The 23,096-nt window shown below is 36.1% G+C and overlaps 2 protein-coding genes across 5 annotated transcripts in view; one reads left to right on the top strand and one right to left on the bottom strand.

Annotated features, from left to right (window-relative positions):
* The window catches only part of LOC134822285 (leukocyte surface antigen CD53-like), a 32,421-nt gene extending 16,285 nt beyond the window's left edge, over positions 1-16,136 (bottom strand). For all 4 annotated transcript variants that reach the window (XM_063833197.1, XM_063833196.1, XM_063833200.1 and 1 more), the window contains exons 1-6: positions 15,981-16,136; positions 15,578-15,766; positions 15,268-15,342; positions 14,879-14,989; positions 14,354-14,473; positions 4,986-5,069 (exon numbers count right to left, since the gene is read on the bottom strand). In XM_063833197.1, coding sequence (XP_063689267.1) covers positions 4,986-5,069; positions 14,354-14,473; positions 14,879-14,989; positions 15,268-15,342; positions 15,578-15,766; positions 15,981-16,121 — 720 coding nt within the window. In that variant the 5' untranslated portion in view covers positions 16,122-16,136. The remainder of the gene's footprint in view (positions 1-4,985; positions 5,070-14,353; positions 14,474-14,878; positions 14,990-15,267; positions 15,343-15,577; positions 15,767-15,980) is intronic.
* Positions 1-23,096, top strand: part of LOC134822081 (1-phosphatidylinositol 4,5-bisphosphate phosphodiesterase beta-4-like) — an 858,242-nt gene that overhangs the window by 726,653 nt on the left and 108,493 nt on the right. The gene's annotated exons all lie outside the window — the stretch shown is intronic.

Here is a 23,096-nt window from a genome sequence, read left to right as displayed (position 1 = left end):
TAGCTGTTATTACTACTCGCCGCTATAGTATGTGCTAATCTGTTTCTCAATTTAGAGGCCAATTAACCTGATTAGTGCAATTTTTATAATTTTTTGCGGTGATTTTTGGGCGGCTCTCGCCTCTCAGCTGTCAAAATTTGAAGCTGGAATTTTGTCGCTCTAAATTCTAAAAGCTTATTAAAACTTTAAAAGGTAATCAAATATAAATATTGATTATTATATCATGTTGATACTTCATACGGTGTTTAAGTTTTTAAATTACACTGACGTAAAAGTAGAGTTCGGCTGCGTTTAACAAATCATGTCATTGCCTTTTAAGGGAATATACTGCAGCAGTGCCAGTAACACAACTAGATTGATTTATAGGGCGAGAAGATGTCAAATAACCGCGAAAAACATGTAATTAGGTCAAATTATCGCCGAATTGCAGTAATTCAAAGCAATACTCAATGTTAGATTATAACTGCACTATCAGTGTTATAAGGGTTATCAGATTGATGGAGTTTAGCTAACACAGTTAATAATATAGGGTGATGGGGGGGGGGGGGCAACCTCATAAATATTTAAATAACCATAAATACGAATACCTATTTTGAAATCGGAGAGGATAATAGGTATTCATGAGGTTGGCACCCCCCCATAAGATATTTATAAAATTACTACTATTATTATCGTTAGGTAAGTACGTCGTGTGAATTGCAAAAAATGCAGACAAAAATTAAGGACTCTATATTGGCAGCAGTTGTCATGCTTCATTGTAATAATATGAGTATAATAATAATAGTATTATATCTGGATACTGGTGAGGGATTAAACACATTTTATCTGGCACATTGATTACCCAATCAGCCTCCAGTATTGACGAATCAAACTCCAAAATCACAGTCACGTGTCTAAAAAATATGCTTACGCTTCCCTCCACTGGTATCCACAATCCACATTGTATATAATAATATGTACTTTGAAAACTACGGCTGATGTTTTAAATAGTCCCACTGTTAACTTTGTATAGTGGATTAGCTTTCTGACGCCCTTACTCTCACTCACGGGATTACAAAAATTTGATTGCAAATCTCACCGTCGTGAGTAGTACTGTTAAAACACAATCTGAGACTTATTCAGCATTACGTTAAATCACGTGATATTACGTTCAATCACGTGACATTTCAATACTTTCAACACTAAAATATATAGATTATTTGAATTAGCATGATATAAATGGGTCCCAATCCCCATCAACCATCTCCTCTATAATAACTTCTTTTATATATCCACCTTTACAATAACCACGACGTAGTTATTCATAACTAGCTTTATCACGTGTATAATCACGTGACATACTTTTAGAAAGCACAGTAATAATAATATTCTGACTTTATTCACGTGTACACTGTTATACGTCATGTGTATCGTGTGTATTTGTATAGTTTCTTAAGGAAACATAACATGTTTTGATTTCTAGACGAGTGCTAAATTCATACAGATTACAGTGAGTATTGGACTTCAGCCAATTCAGGTAAAATAAAATTTCCATAGTAATTAGTATGTACAACAATTTAGATGACGTATATCATCCTGAAACGTGCACAATTAAGTAACATTAAATAATGGAAATATCTAAATTTCTCAGACAGTGATGATTTGTAACTTATTGATAAATAAATTGGCTGTCCCGCAGGTAGTTCCTAGGTAAATATCCAAGTAATAATCCAACTATACTGTGACCAACTACTCGGAATCTCTTAAAATAGGCCTGGTACATTAAATTAACATCCTTAAATGTAATACACACAATGGTCGCTTGTTGAATAATGGCGCCTGTATAATAGTAGGCTGTAGTTGGACAGAATGTCTGGGAATTAATCTTTGCTATTATCTTAATAAAGGAAGTTACTTAGACAGATAAGACACTGTAGCAATGTGTTATCAATATTTCTGGTGTAAATCAGATTGAACTCCAAGGTCGTTTTAATTTAGCGATCATATAATCGTCTGCCTTTAAAAATTCGAAATGTTCAAATGTAAAATTTGTCAGAATCCTGTCAGAAATGTTACAATCTTTCATTTATGAGCTCAACCTTCTTCCTGCCACTGCAGTACGGTTAAGTGCTTATAATACGATGAACTGCGAATAGTTTTAAACGATTACTTAAAAGCTTTAAACTTTTAAAGTAACCGCATTCCCACAAATTTAGTAAGTACTGAACTTCAACTACAGTAGGTAAATACGGAAATGAGATGTGTCATTAGTGTACCAGGTAGGTTTATTGTTAACACTAGTAGTGCAGGTGTGTGCAGTCTTAAGTTATAGATGAATAGGTGCGAAGCATATTATGAAGGAGTACGTGAGTGGATCGAAGATATTCATTATTCAATGGAAGTGACTAAGTCCTTAGTAAAGGCCATGGCCGGAATTGAAACGGATATAGATCATGATTCCGAGTCGCTGAAAGAAATTCTAAAAGTGAGGACAGAAAAGCATGAATTAGAATACACGTTAATCTGCAATGAAAGCAGTGATAGATCTACACGTGCAATTAATCAGGCAAGAGAAAAAGGAAGCTCAAGTTGGTTGACTGTCCTACCTCTTAAGTCTTATGGGTTCACATTGAACAAAGGGGAATTCAGGGATAGTCTACTTCTTCGATATAACAAAGACCTTCCACGATTACCTCAATCCTGTGTTTGTGGGGCCAAAATGGACATCAACCATGCTCTAAACTGTCCAAGAGGAGGCTACATCATCATCCGCCACAACTCAGTTAGGGATTTCATAGCCAAACAACTATCAACTGTTTGCAAAGACGTAGAATGTGAGCCCCACCTACAGACTTTAGACGGGGAGACTTTCTCAACAAGTACCACACTAACAGGAGACAATGCCCACCCTGACGTCCGTGCAAGGGGATTCTATCGTCCAGGACAGAACTCCTATTTCGACATAAAGTTTCTCAATCCCAATTCTGAGTCTTATCTCTCATCATCAACAGAAAAAATATACGAGAGAGCTGAGACTCAGAAGCGGAGGTTATACAACGAGAGAATATTGAATGTCGAACATGGGAGTTTCTGTCCACTGGTGTACTCTGTCACGGGTGGCAGCGGGCCAGAAGCGAGAACATTTTTTAGATTACTGTGTGAGAAAATAAGTTATAAAACTCAACAAAACTATTCAGATGTTGTCAATTTTTTAAGATGTAAATTATCATTTATTATCAGGAAGCTGGTTCTCCTGTGTATAAGAGGAACCAGATCTTCTGTCAATTCAGTTGACAAAAGTTGTGAAAGCGACTTTGAGTTCGCATGCTTTGTATTAAAGCTTAGCTAATTATGAGTCCTATGGACTCAATTAATTGTTGATTCAAATCTGGTCGATATACATTGTTGTAAATTATATTGTTATATATTATTCTATTTGTTTTCCAAAAAAAATTATTCAATATAGTAATTAGTAAAGTATTGGAAATATTGAAATTAAAGTAGTTATAAAGTCTCATTAAATAATGTAATATATAAACACTAACCATCTTATGTTACTTTTATTTATTCAATATTCTCTGAACACCCAATCTGTTAGTGTATAAGAGTATTGGCTGTAACTGTAAGAGCTGTTACTGCATGACGCACACCCATTTATATACATATAACAATATTGTTAAACTTAAACCACTCTAATATTATGCAACAGGTGGGGCGCGCCGGGTAGGGCAAGCATTTCTGATCTAAGAAAGTGCAGCATGCCCCGGCCAGTGTGCCCCGGCCAGTGTGCAGCATACCCCGGCCAGTGTGCAGCATACCCCGGCCCACAGCCTGCAGGGGCTGTACAGGGGCTGTACAGGGGCTGCACAGGGGCTGCACAGCCTGCAGGCCCACAGACTGCACCTAACTTATACTCGGTCTACCTAAATTACCTAAACACTAAGTGCTACAGGACTAAATCAACATTCTAAATATTTGCTGATTTGCAGCAGATTGCATGCACATTACATTATATGTGGCCCTGATCCATCGGCCATCTTAGAAAAATATGTCCTAATTAAATCGACTTATTGACCTACAATATAAGTGATTTACAGCCTAAAGAAATTCATTATGTCTGCGACAAACTTTTGTGTGTAGATGAAATATCTGCTCCTGCTGTTTATTTAAATTTAACACCAAAGTTTAAACAATGCTCAGAGATAGGAAGAAAACAGTTTACAAAAGACGAGAATTGAACTTGCCAAAACAAAATGTACTGTGTGGTTGGAACTATGTACAACACGGGTGGTGGGCGGCGGCTTAAAATTCTCGAAATTTTTGATATTTTGTACGTGGTTAATTTATATTTCAAGATGTCGAAACTATAAGATTTCTGGATAGTGAATATTGAATCACGGATTTCTTCCCTCTCCCTTTCTTGTTTTTCTTGTTAGAATAGTCTCTGCAGAACGATCAAATCTCATTAATATAAAGTTTTGAATTATAGAACTATTGCGGTAGAGCCAGTAGAATGTAGATCAAATTACATTCTCCAAATCTCCATATGGATAATGGATATAACCTTAATATTAAGTTATACACAGCAAAGAATAACCATACTTTATTGAATGAAATAACGATTATGTGAATAGCAGAGCATTGACCATAGAATTCTACACGGTTAATATAAGTTACATACACAATAAAGGGTCCCATAATGGCTATTGAGCTTTACTTTTATTGTCCTCTGTACGACGCGACAAGATGAATATAGCTTATTCCCAGACATTACAGTCCACTTTTCTTTAGAAATGTTGTAACTTTCAGTACCAAATTAGTAAATTAATGGATTCAAATTATGTGCTCATTACAGGGTTACCCATGAATCAATATCAACTTTATTAAATACTTTTAAATTGTTGTACTCAATCCATGTTAAGTACAAGCTGCTAGATCCTAAAACGTTGCTAGTTGTAACCTTCTTGTATTTGTTTGAATTCAGATTATAAAATAATGTGTCTCACCTCTAAGAATAGAAGGACTCCTAATATTATGCCTATTAACCACAGGTTCTTTGTAACATCCTGAGGTATCTTTTCTTTGCAGCCCTGAAATATTACAAATTTAGTATTTTACGACAAATCTGTGCAGAGCTGTAGACTGTAGGGTAGCAAGCTGTTTAGGAAGGTTTAGAAAAATGTTCTAAAGTTGTAGATTATTATTGGTTTGTAAGAATCAGTTAGAATAAAGTCATGAACATTTTGAATTTATGAAAAGTTTTGTTCTGACTTACTGTATGTCAGAACAGTCTGTGAGAAACACAGAACAGTCTGTGAGAAACACAGAACAGTCTGTGAGAAACACAGAACAGTCTGTGAGAAACATACTCGTCTACTTATAGCTTTAGGCTGTCTAACTGTTAAAATAATACACTTTTGTTTAGCGTATATAATATATATATATATATATTATATTATAACACTTCTGTTTATCATGTAACATGATGTTTAATATAGTTACTGTTTAGTAACTGTTTAGTAACTGTATGGTAACTGTTTGGTAATTGTCTGATCTGCTTGGTTTAAATATTTTAAACTCCACAAGATGACTCATCACAGATTAGCTTGTGTTACAGCTGACCGCACCTGATAAAACATGAAATAACCCAGAAATGTGTGTAACGAAACACCACTTTTGAGACATCCAATACTGCACTGTTATTGTATAATACTTTTAAAGTTCTCTGCAACATATTTAGACAACCTCAACAATTCAACACATCTAACAAATTTAACATATTTAACACATGATTTAATACATTTAACCGTAGCACCGTCGCCATTAGTGCAAGTAAATTGTGTTAATAAAGATAGTTTTCTTATTTTTCTGGTCCCATTTTACTATAATCGAGAGGCAAAACCAAGGTACTATCATTAAGAGATTAAGGATGTGAATTATAAAATCCCAAGAATAAAGATACCCGACACCATCTACTCTAAAAATCGCAACCACCCAATTTATCATTATTTCTCTCTATATGTACTTTTCACTGTTATGTGAAAAGAAGAACTGGGCCTTAGTGAAAGTGAAATCGCAGATGAATCTTTCAACGTTCCAAAGTTCACTTTGAGTACTTTCTGACTTTTAGCATCTGTCTCTTGAGAACCACAAGACACAACAAATACTCGGAATTGACTATACGTAGTAAATGTGTGTCAAATTGTCAATGACCTGGTATATTAGAGATACGTTACAGGAATACAGTTTCATAATTTGAATATTAAGGGAGTCGCAGGACTCACAGGCACTACTACAATTTGGTTTTTCCTCTGTAATGTGAATATTGGATATTCGAGGCTATTTTATCATTTTCTGACAAATTTTCTGACGATTTTTACCGTCTGTAAGACAATAGACAGAAATGTGTGAAGGTATGGAAGAAAACATTTTTAAAAAGATCCTTATTTATTTTATGTGCGGCTACACCATAAATACAGCCACCATAAATCCAGCGCATAACTTACTCATTTTCAAAAAAACGTATGTTCAGTTGTTCAGTCTAACAAAATCACATTCATAAAATATCACGACTTTCTAAATCAAATTACCCCTATTCCCAGTAACCGTATGAAAACACTATGTAATATATATCATATTTTCTGTCACAGTTAGGAATCGAACTGTCGGAATATACGCCCTGACAACAGTTGTCATGGCACCTTACACGAATTATTGAGTACGTATAATACAATCAGAGGCTGGTTATTCCATATATGGGCATGTTCAAGTGATGGTTTACTTACTCGGATATGACAAGATTAATTCTCACTTCGTGAAACATTGGAAGGGTGAAGTGGGAGTTTTACTAAGTGCTTTAATTTATAGTCTAGACTCAGGTATTTAAACTTTGGGTAGCGTTACGGCTCAAATTGGGGTTAAGAAAAAGGTTTGAACGTTAGATTTAAATCTGATATTTCTGTTTGAGCTGTGATGGAAGGTCAAATTTCTGGGTCACGAAGTTCTGCAGCTGAATTACATGATCCTCGTTTACGATGGTAGTGTGGTTAGTGGTTAAGTACTAATGTGATGGAGTTATGAGTTACTTTACAACTTGATAAGGTAAACTTGGCTACTGAGGTGCTAAAAGTGTTTCTTGAACAATTTGATCTGTGCTACGGTATAAAAGACTTTCCATAATTTCTTTTCAAAAACTCAACGATCATGTACTTCCGACCTATTAGATTTAAATTTATTCTGTAAATTTCACTAGCATTAGATTAGTGATTTTTGGCAAGCCATAAACTTCACGAAGTTTTCCAAATCGAGCAAGATGATTATTACATAATCACCTAATTAAACGATAATTATAGCTTTTTCATGTGGGAACTGCAGCCAGGGATCTGTCAGTACCTGTTAACTGGTATACAGTAACTATTACACTGTCACACTGTCACGTTCAGTATAACAAAGGAATATTTCCCGCTAAAATCTATCCTACTCCTGTAACTCTCCTGTAATCTCCAAATGCAGTACTACTCTCACTACTCTCACCTACTAGTCTGCCGTTTTCTGACAAAAGTGCTTAAGTAACACAAGGTTCATTTTGTGTAAATTGAGCTTAAAGATTTCAATTCTGTAATTGCTCTGGGCTAGCTATTGTCCAATTTAAACTGCACCCACTATGTTTCTAAGGTACTTTGTCGACTTTTGAGACTTCTGACAAAGTTTCATCATCCTAACTTCTCGGAAAGTGCCTCAAAATCACAAATTATAGTTTGAATTTCTTAGAAAAGTGCTTAAGTACAGTCACATCGGCAAATACTACATGTTCTGATGAAAATGACCCGTTCAAACCATTGGTCATCGAAAGTAAAACGAAAAATTAGCCTAAAACTGTTGTGATGAAACATTGGTTGTAAATAGGGGACACGCTGGAATAGAAAAGTTGAAATTTCGTTTTCTGAGAAAAGTGCTTAAGTACAGTCACATCGGCAAATACTACATGTTCTGATAAAAATGACCCGTTCAAACCATTGGTCATCGAAAGTAAAACGAAAAATTAGCCTAAAACTGTTGTGATGAAACATTGGTTGTAAATAGGGGACACGCTGAAATAGAAAATTTCGTTTTCTGAGAAAAGTGCTTAAGTACAGCCACATTAGTGGGAACTTTATCTGCGATCATTCTGACCTAAAATTTTACGACAAATTGATTGGTGGTGGTTTAAAAACACGAAAACACTCCCTTCTCCCCAGCGGATTAAAAAATAGTCGAAATTCTACCAGCATTTCAACGAAGAGTTGATTGGTGAAAGTACGGGATAATAATAAATAAGTTGCTTTCTTTAGAAATTAAATTAAGAACTCAGATGAGGCTTTCTTCATAAAGACCAATGATTTGCGAATTATTGATATCGTAACGCGAGGCAAAGAAAAATGTAACATAATTGTAAGTAATGCTGTACATAAATAAATGGTAAATAATACAAGAAATAGATGATTTTTAGTCAAACACTCGATTAAGATATCTGTTATATAGCTGTACTATCAGGCAAGTTCATCCAGAATACCCTACTACTCGGGGCCATAAGCCTGCACAGTTTACGTATAATGTCTTGTTTTTTGGGAGTAGCTATCCCCCGGGGCTCTTCCTGGGCGAAAGCTATTTTGCATCCTATGGAAATGAGTCTCTCGTCTTTTTGTCTGAGAAATGAAATGAAATGAAAGGAAACCTCGTCATGATTTGTTTTCCATTCCATTTCTACAGACCCACGCTGGAAACTTACAACTTTAACATCTTTAGTTTTTTAGTTGCTTGTTCCGTAGGACCTTGGCCACGATTCAAAGTATGTGCAGTTCATGCTTATCGCAAAACCCACCTGTTCAACTGCCTGAACAAAGTCCTTATAATCATGAAGTTGACCTGATTGTTTAATGGACAACTCCACTTTATGGTGGAATGAGTCTGCACTCATAAAGGTGTGCACTGGCTTTAGATACTGGGGATACTTGACCGTTATCTTGTCCAGGTCAACATCTGGGCTGTTGATGAACATAGGGCAGTAAATAAAGTCCAACACTTGTTTTGAGCAGAACAATTGTCTGCCCAAAAAATGATCTCCCTGCTACCAATCTTGCCAACTAACTGGCAAAAATTTTTATTGCCCTTATCCAAGTCGAGGACACATTCTCATCTTTCCTGCGATTGACTCATTCCAAAGAATCGCTAAAGGAGCTCCGTCTGACCCCAGCCTCGCGAAGGTCTCGTTAAATGTGCGTCTTGTAAAAATCGCCTCCTTGTACTCCTTGTACTACATGTGTGGTAGTAAAAGAACTTTCTCCATATCAACAGAGAAGGAGCAGTGAAGCAAATCGCTTCTATCTCTTTGGTAATGTTCCCTTGCCTGTCGATAATCCCGCCAGTCTCAACTTATAAGAGAATACAAAATTTTAAAGCAAATTATGACGTATATTTTGAAACGTTCTGCATTGACAAATCGGCAATTTTGACGGCGAAGCTAGCGTTTCTGAAGTTTATGACCATCACCAATCGATCCGCCGTGAAAATTTAGATTTGTTAGTACCGATTATATAGTTTCAGTTGGCAGTATCAACATTAAATTAAAGGTATAATGGCACTTAAGCACTTTTGTTAGAAAACGAGCACGTTTTCACAAAAGTGCTTAAGTGACATAAATTAAGCACATTAATTTAGCACTTATATTAGAACAAGTAAAGAGACAGTTAGAGAACTGTAAACCTTTTCCTTATAATACTACTCTTTCTGATGAGAACGTGAAACATGAACTTGATATTTTGCATGATAAATATGTGTTAGTACCTACTGATAAAGCTGCTAATAATATTACTATTGTATGTAAGAAGTTTTACATTTCGAAGATTCATGAAGAACTGGCTTCAGATAATTTCGAGATGATTGACAGGTCAGTTGATGACATTGTCCAAGAACATGAAAAGTTTATGTTAAAATATGGAATTAAATTATTACCTGAAAATCGTAAATTACCGTATTTATATATTACCCCTAAACAGCATAAATCGCCAGTTGGTTTTAGATTTATTACTTCAGGTGCTGCATGTAGCTTACAGCAACTTTCTAAATATGTGGGAATTTGTCTTAAATCTTTATTGCATTCAGCTAAAAATAGGTCACTTTATGATAATAAATTTCACTCGAGAAATGATTTCTATGTTATAGACAATAACGAGCCTGTTATAGATTTTATTCACGCTAATAACTTGAGAATGGGTTCTAAATCTATTAATACTTACGATTTCTCTACTCTTTATACTTCCATTCCTCATACACAATTAAAAGCTAATCTTTTAAAGTTTATCAACCGTGTTTTTGGATTTAAAGAGAAGCCGTTTATCATTCCTAATATTTATACGAAAAGAGCTTATTTTAGCCAAGGACGTTGTTCTAATAAGACTAGTTTCAGCAAAGATGAGCTTATAGAATGTGTTAACTATTTGATCGATAATTCTTTTGTTATTTATCAAGGCAAGATATACAAGCAAGTTATTGGGATCCCGATGGGGACTAATGCAGGACCTCAGATTGCTAATACTTATTTACATGTGTTTGAATATGAATATATCAAGAAACTCATAGAAAATGGTGATGAGGTTGCACTTAAGAGTTTGGAAAATATATTTCGATATCAAGATGATCTTATTTCGTTTAATGATAGTGGTCTATTAGGGAATATTTTAGGAGATATCTATCCTACGGAGATGATTGTAAACTGTACTAATGTTTCACCGCGTAAGTGCAATTATCTAGATTTATGTATTAGCATTTACAGGGGCAAGTTTAGAGTAACACTTTATGATAAACGGAAAGACTATAGTTTTAATGTCATTTCTTATCCTTTTTTAGATGGGAATATCCCAAAGAATCTTTCTTACGGGGTATTTATTTCTCAGCTTGTTAGATTCGCTAACATTAATACCACAGTAGAGGGATTTTATAGTAACATTCGTGACTTAGTTAAGAAGCTTGTAAATCAAGGCTTTATTCCTGCTGCCTTGCGCAAAAAGTTTTTGAAGTTTTACAATTCTAAACTTAATATCTGGTGTAAATTTGGGGTAGATATTTACGATCGTGTTATCAAAATATTTGATTAGGAATGTGTAGACTGTTGATATGTTGGAGTAGTTCATATTTGTTTGTCCTTCATATATCGCTTTTATTAATTTGGACCTTGAATCTTGAGTGTAATGTGCCTTTTCTCTTCGGCTCACGCTTCCCGCGTGTGGTTGTACCTGGAACCTAGATTGAGTTCCTATTTTCACCTTATTTACATTATTTGAGTTATTTCGTGCGTGTCTAGGGATCTCTTTGTTGAGATGAGTTGTTGTATTAGTAATATTTAGTTGACCTAGTTTATATTCTTATTTTATTTTACCCTTTTCAGTTTTTAGATGATTTATGTTATTTGCATGCTCATGTTATAATAGAGTTTGAAGCATTGTTGCGTTTTGGGGCTTTGTAATACTATGACGGCATTGCTTTGAATTTGAATTTCTGATGATATTGATTTTCACTTTCAGTGCTATGTAACCTGGCAGTAACGTTGTAAAGGACTTTGAGGGGGTCTGTAGTCCCCCCGCATAGTATGTTTGTGTTTCACTGATTTGTAAACTGAAGACGTAAATAAATTGTTTTCTCCCAGGCCAAAAGACCCACGATCACCAAATTACCGTCACTAGGCCAGTTTTGGGCGTAAAAAACAATGTCACCGTTTTCAGTTCCCGAAATGGCACCGTTTTTGAGATAAACGGCACCCGTTTTCCAAAATGTTACTTAAGCACTTTTCTCAGAAAAATGACCATATTTTGCATTTTAGGGGGTTCCAAAAAGGGGGTTTCGGGGGGTCGGCGAATCTATCCAATGGTCCTCAGGGACAGTTCTCGACCCAAAAACAAAAGTTGGACCAAAAAACCCGAAATTTCCAAAATGTTACTTAAGCACTTTTGTCAGAAAACGGCAGTAGTCACGTTCTCATTGAAATACTGTAGAGTAGGAGAACTGGAGAAGTAGTGTAGATTAGCAGGTTCTCAGGTCTCATTATCACGTGATATATGTTGTGATTATCACGTGACATGTCGCATTGTGACAGGGGTCCTATTTTGCATTACATACTGTATGATGTATCACACTTTAGTCTCACGGGTGCAAAACAATAGATACTGTCCGTAGTCCGTACCTAGACAAGTATGTACATGATATTCACATTTAAACTTCTAAACGGAGAGTTGTTCCTTAGTACTTACTACTTTGATACGATAGAGTAAAATAACAAGTACAATCCTAAAATAACAAGTACACTGCACACCCAGAACAGTAGTATAGTTGAGTACCTCCTACTTATAAGTATTATTCCTGTACCCCCAGTAGTCAGTATATTCACTCTTCACAACAACTGTCTCTCAGAGAGAGAAGCCCAGTCCTTAGTACAGTAAGATACACAGTTCCCGCCCAAATCTGAACAATAGTCCAACATAATACCTTCTCGTCACGTGATGAGTACTCTTACTAATATGTGTGGCGCACTGCCAACACTAGGTCAGTGCACTACATCAGTCCTTCTGTTCAGCAGCCAACAGGACATGTCACAATAAGGTGACAACAGCAGAGTGACAAGGTACTCTCTCTATCTGTCACGTGACGTTCATACATTGTCACGTGACTACCTGTAGACAGTCTGTACTCTTCTGTACTCTTCTGTACATTTATGTACATTTTAGTGTATAGACCAAAGTTATTGCTAAATGTCTGATTAGAATGAGATGAATTCACTACTATACTGGTGTAGATCTGATTTAGACCAACATACTCTCTGATATTTCCTACTTTTTACAAACGTATTATTTCTGCCCAGGTTAAAAATCCTGGCAAGATCACACCGTATAATAGTGAACACGTGCAACAAGACCAGGAGTGTAACTGTCACTGCTGACATTCCGAACATTACAACCTACCCACGTGACATTACAACCTGCCCACGTGACATTACAACCTGCCCACGTGTCTGATCAGAGAGGCAGTACTCTTCCTATTTACAGATAATAGAGTAATAATAAAGAGAATCAGCTGGTATAATTGCTTTGTGGAGAAGATGGAAGAGAATGCTCGCTTGAACTGACAAATTATAGCCAGTGTGTGGTGATTCGAAACTGACTAATTGTTGAAGATCTGTAATAATTAATAACATCGGACTCGTTTCTGGAGCGCTCTTGAGGGTTTTCTACTCTTCGTTTTGGAGTATGGATTAATGGCGCTAACTATTTTAGTTGGGATTAATTAGTTTGATAAATTTATCGTGTTGTAAATTAACAGCCCTTGAGTTAATTACTTTGTACTTGGATACGGACCAATTCTATTGAGATGACGCACTTAGAAGATGGAATATAATTATATGACACGTGTTTTCTGCCTAAGTGTGCAGTAGATTCATGGACCACGCCTTAACAATCAGCCTTATTAGTAACCTTATTGGTAACCTTATTACTAACCTTATTAGTAACTACACGGTTCAATTAACACCAAATCAGGATATGGCACACTTTTTCACAGCAGCTCTTGTTGGCACACCACAACTGTGTTTAGCGCTACATATTAATTCTGGTGTTATAGCATTTTAACAACTCGTGGACAGGTGTCAGCAAATGTGAAACAAATGGAAGCCTTTCCCAGCAGCGCACTTGCTAAACGAAGCTACCTTGTGCAGGAAGTGAGGCTGTAAGTCGGCCCCTTTTTCCAATTTAACGCCGTGGTTTCACAAAATATCAAGGGTTACTACTAAAACAATCGAGGGTTAATATACCCAATATATAAGTACATAACATAACATTCCACAAGTAAATAATATGCAAGGTTATTTTTGGATGCCGACAGTTATAAGATTTAGCTTGTTAATAGTAATATGATTCGTAATAGTAATTTGTTAATAGTTTATAGTAATTATTTAACAGTAACACGATTATTTTGTTACAGATTTACTGACAGATGTAAAACATTCCCATAATACAGGGTGTACCAAAACAAGGTCCCCATGTGATCACGTGATCAGTTTTATAACTCAAGGACAGTTGGGAACGGTATTTGATATTTACAGGGGCTAAAAGGTATGACCTCCGGAATCTGTCAACAAAATGTGAGACCTCAAATTGATTGGAGTGGAGCGTGGCACTGTGGCAGCTTCATGAGTCTTTTTTACAAATTGTCTGATATCAGGATAATATCTCGATCATTTTTTATGCTATTGTTACGCAGCTACTGAATGAGTTAGAGCCTTGAAACCTTGGGAACACAATTAAATTTAAAGATTATTAAATGCTAAATATAATAGTGTTATTTAACCTACCACATTATGATATGTTTCCTCGGAACAGTGAGGTAGATCGTGTTCCGTCCGAGGACAGCAGCTCCGAGGAGGGTCTCCGTTATAGTCAGCCCGGCCGTTGTGTCCGCAACACTTGAATATCTGAGGAGATTATTTGGGGTTATTTGGATATTTGAGGAGATTATTTGGGGTTATTTGGATATCTGGGGAGATTATTTGGGGTTATTTGGATATCTGAGGAGATTATTTGGGGTTATTTGGATATCTGGGGAGATTATTTGGGGTTATTTGGATATCTGGGGAGATTATTTGGGGATGTCTGAGGAGATTACTTGGGGTTATTTGGATATCTGAGGAGATTATTTGGGGTTATTTGGATATCTGAGGAGATTATTTGGGGATGTCTGAGGAGATTACGGTACGAAATTCATGAAAGGAGAAAAGATGTAAATATTTCATTCAGCTGCATTGTATCATGAATATTGAATAAGGAATAGGGATTAATTTGTAATATTTGGTTTCACAAATAACTTAATAAAAACCCACCGTCTGAATGGAATCAATGGAATCTTTGATAACAGACTCATTTCCATTAGATTTAGTGTTATTGTATTCAGCAACTGCACTCTCGAGCCCCTCTTCTAGGTCGATAAATATCTGAATGTAATAAATGTCAAATTAGAGGTTTACCTACATCTTGGCAGGTCCTCAAATCACTAATTATCGTTAACATAATGGAAGGGTTGAGGAGGATGTACATTTGTAATTACCACATTAGCATCCATTAAATTAATCATTAGCTTATCAATTTTAACATTGTCGTCTCATATTTCATAAATTAGTCCCTGACATAATATATGAGGTCATTTACTGAATAATTCTAATTTGTCAGGCTAACTAAAAATGTACATTGACAGATTAGCGCGGAAAATTACCTTATCTCTGATGGTATAGGCCCATATACCACATCCAATTTGGCCAAAGACCAACAAAATGAGGAGCATGAAATACTGAGGGGAGGTTATGTTTTAGTACTCAAATAATTCCATACATGTAATGTAAGCTTCAAGAAAGCTATGTCACTAATTGAAGCGGCAAGCCCTACAACCTACAACATTTACCGTTGGAGAGCCATACGACAACAAAATCACAAACTCTTCAACGCAGTTAATTGACAGACTAACATCTGTACCGTGTACAGTAATACCAGAGAATGCCAGAAAGGAGAGAAACCCAACAACAAACCAGCATTAAAAAGTTATTAGATTGAAGCAGAGTTCCACAGCACCCTAAGAATGATATCACGAATATCACGGAGCCGACGATGATGAGTCCGTACATCCATGTTCCAAAGTTATCGTCAGAGATGTTGTCTAGAGACTTGTATTCTATCTTCAGGTAAACTCCTAGTACTAGTAATGTGCCGCCTAGTGCCTGGGGTTTTGGTGTATGGGGTTAGGTTTTAAGGGGTAGAATTTGCAGAGGTTCAAAGAATGTTTGTGCACGGTCGTGTAGTGTGAAAGAACGCAGTTTTATCAAGTAATGTATATTAGATCTGCTTTCTTTTGATCAACATAATTTCAACAAATTTCTAAAATGAGATTTAAGTGTATTAATTAAAAATGCTAAATGAACCCCATCAATTAACCCAGAATATGAAGTTGAAGATGAAGAGGACTGTTCTGATGACTTGTGAACAAAGATGTGAACAGCAAGTAGAGCTCCCTGATGATATTGATAGGTGATCTGATCGCTGTCTACTGTTCATACTCTGTCTACCGTCAGCCATTTCTTGCTTTAAATTTTAGTTGATGACTTAATTGATTTAATTGGTTCAATCGATTAATTGATAAGATGATTGAAATCAATGAAAAATACATTCGTTTCACTGGATTATGCAGTATAAAATTTCGAGTTTAGTTTAATCTTTTCTTCAATTTCAATTTTGCATTGGTTTATGTAATTTGCAGTGCAGACTTTAACACTTAATGCAACCACTACACAAAGAAATATCATAATCACGGAAGATATCAAAAGTATGTTAAAACAGCAGAATACTAAAATAAATAAATAATCACAATAGGTCGAACAAGCTACACCAAAATTAAAAAAACTTTCTCCTGAAAACAAATAGTTAAATCCCTACAATAATCTTTAAAATACAAATTAATATTATACCTAGCAAATCTATTGTAGCAGTTCAATATTCACGATTGACAGGCAGCGCAGTTTAAATAAGTTTATGGTTTACAAGCCATCTTACAAATAATTCCACGTCATGGCATATCAAAATTTTGTTGCGCATGTTCTCAGACCAGAAATGAGACAGTACTAGACTAAAAACGGCTGGCAAAAGGAACCAGTTGCCTGTAAGAGCTTTACTGGTACCCGAAATACCGCTTCTAAGGCACCACCCCAAGCCTGATATCAGCTGCAAGCACAAACGTATAAATTGTTTAAGGATTTTCACAACAAATCAGCTTGTACATACAGGGTGGGCCAAAAGTCAGTGTGCAAACGTTGTGTCTTATACCTCCGCCGTGTTTTATATTTGAGAGTTGTTGCTTTGCAGATGGCATACTGTACTTACTGGTTCGAGGATTCCGTCGTCAAAATTTGAAAATTCGAATATTTTAGACCACGCCCATTCAATATTAAAACACCTATATTGTTTCCTTTGAACATGCTGAACGCCTAATTTTTTTAGAGACGGTAGATTATCAAATGTTGCATATGATCTAAAAACATGAGGCAAAACAGATTAGAAATGACGAAGTTATCAAGCATTTTGTGTATCTCGTTAACAAAATTGACTGGGTGATTATGTGACACCGTGACACGACACCTTAATTGGGCACCCTTAACAATTCCCATATTGTTTAACGGGGTAGTTAACGGGGTCACCTTATCACGTGATTAGGTAAACCAATCACCTGATCACACGTAATGAATAAACTCGTTATGCTTCATATCTTGGTCATCTGAGAAGCTACAGTTCTAATTCTTTCAGGACAAACGTAATTCGAATGGCCAAACACAATTCAATAACATTTAGCTTGATCCGACTATCCAAACTATCAAATAAATGTGAAAATGAACCTCCATTTGAAAAAAATGAACGCGAATATTTTTCGAGTTGACAAATTCCAAGAACCAGTGGTGGTACTAAGTCATACCAGAAGGAAGTATTTCAATTGGGCACTCAGTGACTGAGCTATTAAGGCCAACGTTTGCACACTGACTTTTGGCCCACCCTGTACTATTGAATATTGAGAAATAGGTAGTTGCAAAGTTACCATGATAAAGGTGTTAAAAGTGCACTTGCACATGCAAGGATTTGAGAGGGGCATTTTGATCGTTTTTTTGTTGTTATTAGGTGGTTTTCAGTGCGAGCTATATTTCAATTGGCTGTAACTTCGGTTGTGATGGATATTTGTTGATGTTATAAAAACTGTCTACCAAAAAATACTATTAGCTTCCTCCCTGTGACCACGGGCTTTCAAGTAATATATAATATAATACAAGTTAAAAAGTTAAGTGTCTAGTATTTGTGTTTGTTATTATTAACTATTAAGTTCGATTGAAATATTTGCTTAAAACACTACTAAATGTTGTAAAAAACAAAATATTTACAAAACAAAACCACAGGGACACAGAAAGGAGAAGAACAGCACATCACACGGACAGAAACTGCTGCTGAGTTGACGAGTATCTCGCTTATTGTATTAATTATGGGTCTCTTGTTCATTACAATAAGTACGATCATACTTTAAGATTATATTGGGCTGACACAACTGCTGCAAGGTTAACATTGGGGTCCAAATCGGCAAAGCCGGGAGTGTGACACAAAAATTTCGCGTTATGTAAGATATACAAAATATAAATTATTGAAATGAAATAATAATTTAATTTAATGCGAAGCAAATTTTAACAATAATATTTGCACCAAGTTAAAAAATAATTCAAAACGGTTAATTTAAGATTATATGATTTATAGCATTAAAAAACACAACTTCTTCGCTCTAATTCAATGGAACAGCAGATTATGATAACTATGACAAGTTCACGTTTAAACTTTTCACTAATTAACTGAAGTAACTCATCAGACATGTAGCTTCTACCTTATTAATGATATTTTTCATCAGTCTGCAGTGTCAAAACCGCTGTCAATACCGGTAAAAACCGCTTTTTTATTGTGTAGAAGTTCAGCAATGAAATATATATATATACTAAGAAATCAAAACAAACCTTGATTTGTATCAGGTACCTTAGAAACTCTCCAGTAAATTGGGTGAGAATTGATCCCCCAAGATTTTAAATTTAAATTTACAAAGCCTGCCCCTACATACCCATAAGTATATCAAATGGTCCTTGTCCGTCCATTCTAAAGCATCAAACATAGGTTGCTAGGTTGAAAGTAGGTGCCACCTCTATATAATAGTCGCCTTGAAAGCACCAAAAGAATTTATTCTCTACTACTATACTGCATTTTACGAGCAGATTATGCTTGGCCTTTCTTGGTACAACAACATCCACAAGCTTCTCACCAAATACAACTTCCCCGCTCATCTTCCTTCAAATATAGGTTCTCCACCCGTATCAGTCACTACATGAGGAAAGAATTCGTGGATACCTGGATATCTGCTGCAAGGCTTCCTCACCAAAACCAGAATTCTATAATCATAATAAAATGAATAACATGATTTTATACTGTTATGTATACCATGCAGAAGCATATTTACGAATGATCAAAATCCGATCCCTGATATTCGAAAAAGGTTGACAAGATTTCTATTCGTATCAGCTGCCTCAACAACTTCTTATCGAACATATATACTCATGATACTCGTTTAAAAAATTGTTCCAGGACCTTCGACGAGTCCAACTTACTCAGCGCGCGTCCTGGTAGGTAGCTGTAGGTTATATAAATGATAAACCTACGATTAATAAAATAACCATCATTTTAGTTGTCTGCATTTGACATACGTTGCATGCCACTTTTATAACATGTATCAAGTTGGCATGCGCTGTATGACCCGCCGCGCACGAGTGTGCAGCTCCCCCTGTATAGTATAGTTGACGGATGTTACTTGCTCTAACCAGAGCCCTCTCGCTTGCAGTAGCGCGCGACCGCCTTACTGGGCCGCGCTCAGCCTGTCATTCCGCCTAATCTCTATGGTAATGAACATAATAGCCTGGGGTCCCCAGGTAAGCGACCGCCGTACGCGTATACACATGGCTATGTGAAGGATGTTACTCATCTAAATTTCTTCGTAAAAAACGCGCGCCGTTTTCTTCTCGATGGCACGTGCTTTACTTGGGGACCTCAGGCTATTATGTTCATTAACATAAACGCCGAATAGAGATTCGGCGGAATGACAGGCTGAGCGCGGCCCAGTAAGCACGTGCTACGAAGTAGCGCGCGCCGGGCCAGATCATTAACGATGGTCAACCTGTATCGTATTTACCTAACCATGTCCTTTCGCGCCACTGCGGGCGCGCTTGTTTCACAAGCCGTGAGGCGGGCGCGCGCTACTGCAAGTGCAAGGGCTCTGGATAGAGCAATGTATCGTAGAAACTCTACTATATATCATGTATATAGTGAAAGGCGCAGTTTATATCTCCGCCAAAAGCATCACATTTTAGCATTAATGCGCGTAGTTTTCTCAACTATTTTCACAGTCGCGCCTTCCTGAAGTTACATTAAACAGCCTCTTTTGCTTCCTAACATACCAGTTTACAGGAAGCAAAATATTATATATAAGTAAAGTGCAAGAAACCGAATTCGAACTTGGCACATTAATAGCATGGGAGACGATATTATACATGGGCGATATTTAGTAGAGAATAAACCAGTACCTATATAATAACGGTGTACCGGTACCGGTATACCTACGGGGGTGATATTAGTACAATTTTGTAAGAACACCTCCTCCCGTATTATTGAGAATAAATTTACTTTTCCATACAATTGTGCACTTCAGTCGTATAGTAAACCGGCAGTAAAGCATGAAATGCTTTTAATGATAAAAGATTCGTTTGTTACATATATGTAATTATAATCATGCTTTTTTTGAGTCGAGAAATACAAAATATGATGTTAACAAAACACAACTTTAAAGAACGATCAAAATTCTTACAAAGTTTTATTATAAAACTCTGTGACTGTTAAAAAGTATTAGGTAAATGATTCTTTTAATTCTGCCTTGATGGTCTGTAGCTTTTTCTCCTGTTTCCCTATTCCTAGTCCTTGCTATGACAGTATTAAAACTGTAATAATTGTCACGAGATGTTTGATCTAGTTGTTAGAGTTGAGCTATTCCTAGTCCTTGTTATGACAGTATTAAAACTGTAATAATTGTCACGAGCTGTTTGATCTAGTTATTAGAGTTGAGCTATTCCTAGTCCTTGTTATGACAGTATTAAAACTACAATAGTTGTCACGAGATGTTTGATCTAGTTGTTAGAGTTGAGCTATTCCTAGTCCTTGTTATGACAGTATTAAAACTGTAATAATTGTCACGAGATGTTTGATCTAATTATTAGAGTTGAGCTATTCCTAGTCACTGCTATGACAGTATTAAAACTACAATAGTTGTCACGAGATGTTTGATCTAGTTATTAGAGTTGAGCTATTCCTAATCCTTGATATGACAGTATTAAAACTGTAATAATTGTCACGAGATGTTTGATCTAGTTATTAGAGTTGAGCTATTCCTAGTCCTTGTTATGACAGTTTTAATACTGTCATAGCAGTGAAAATGTTAAACAATAAGCTGATTTAAGAGAAGAAAATATTAGTCAACTGAAATTCTAATCTGATAAAGTGCACTGCAACTGTAAACTCAAATGTATTAAACAAATTCACAACTGATCGTACAGTTTAAAATGGAACAAAATAAGACAGAATAATTGATAAAATGTTTAAAAAATAAGCTGTTTAAAGATAAAGGTATCATATCAGACGAGTAGTTAAATGCGGGGCGAAGGTCTCAATTGAAGGAATAAATTGCTGCAGGGCGCGGCATAGCAACGATCCAATGAGCAACGATCCAATGCGAAAATTTAAAATCACATTTGGATATAATGCGCGTGAGTGCTTACAAATTTGCTTTTGGCGGAGATATAAACTGCGCCTATAGTGAAATGACCGTGAGGGTCACGACGTGAATCGTGATACAACATCTAAGAGGTTTTTTTTGTTTTTGTTTTTGCAATTTTGTATTTTTGTTATTTTGCGTGCCTAAATTTGAAAACAACTTGAGTCGATGCAATGAATTTTCTTCTCATAGCCATGTTACATTGTTACATGAAACAAAAACGTATAATTATAAAGCATAAGCATGTACACAGAACGGTCAAAATCGAATCTAAAATTGCACCCAAAATTGTATTCATTTTAAATCATTAATCATTCAACGGCTTAGTGACTCAGTTGGTTAATCCGCTTGGTATTGCTTAAGGTACCAGGTTCGATTCCCGACTCTGTCACTAGCCGTGGGGTGAGCGTCGTAGACGCTCAGCTAAGGATCCTGAGTGGTCTATGCAGCCCCCGGTCCACTCAGCCAAATACTCGAGAAATCGGGTGTGAGGGTTATAAAATGAGGAGCTGCCCATTGCAGCAAAGTCTCGGGCGAAGAAAGTATGGTACACACTACCTTAACCGTCACTGGCCTAATGTATAATTGAATCCTTCGGCTTCCTGTAATTGGCTGGTTACACACTTGTGTAACAATGTGGCTGTTGGAATGTCCGAAGTAAAATAAGTGTTGAGATAAAAAAATACATTTCGAAACGAAATGATTTAATCTCGATTCATGATGATGAAGTTTATAAAAAAAAAGTAATATAACTGCAATGCGCGCAATTTGGGAAGTATGCTTTCTATTCCGTGGAGATATAGCAACTGCGCATTTGATTTAATTATTTAATTGATATTCCCTTCGTAATTTGTATTGTGCTCATTTGCAATTCGTTAATTTACTTCCATCTTTTTATTATAATTAAAGGTGAGAAAACGAGTCAAAAGTAAATCGAAAAATAAATCGAAAAATAAATCGAAAAATAAATCGAAAAATAAATTTTATTACAAAGGTTTTGTAAAGTGATTTAGCAAAACTTATTATTAATAGCACAGCAAAATTATTTACAATTTAGAGAATAGCTTATAGCAATAGCAAATAAAAAAGCTTTATGTCAAATGTTTATCATTTCATAAGTTTATTGTTACTCGTTACTATGAGACAAAACCATGCGAACAAAACAACAGCGACAAAAATAGTCACGTAGCAACAAATAATTCAATGACTCTATTAAGGAAAAACAAACGTCATGCTGGATTCTCTGTGTCGTTAGTTGGGGTTTCGAGAATCTCAGCACCTCGATTATGGATAATAAAAAAATCATTAGTTGCTACCTCCTCGCACATCTCGACACCTTGATTTTGGTTGCTACCAATATCAAGGCCAGCAGTTGTTGCCTCTTCGCACAATCTTTCTACATTCATTATCTCGACACCCTGGTGTTGGTTGTTATTGAGGACAACAGTTGTTGCCGCCTCGCACAATCTTTTTATTTGCAACATCTCGACACCTTGATGTTGGTTGTTATTGAGGACAACAGTTGTTGCCGCCTCGCACAATCTTTCTACATTCACTATCTCGACATCCTGATGTTGGTTGTTATTGAGGACAACAGTTGTTGCCGCCTCGCACAATCTTTTTATTTGCAAAATAACCTTCTTGTACAGCCCACTATTAAAGAA

This window comes from Bolinopsis microptera, chromosome 10 (genome assembly GCF_026151205.1).
Source record: "Bolinopsis microptera isolate Bmic1 chromosome 10, MBARI_Bmic_1.0, whole genome shotgun sequence".
NCBI lineage: Eukaryota > Metazoa > Ctenophora > Tentaculata > Lobata > Bolinopsidae > Bolinopsis > Bolinopsis microptera.
The sequence above is the reverse complement of the archived record's forward strand: the minus strand, read 5'-3'. Positions and strand labels throughout refer to the sequence as shown.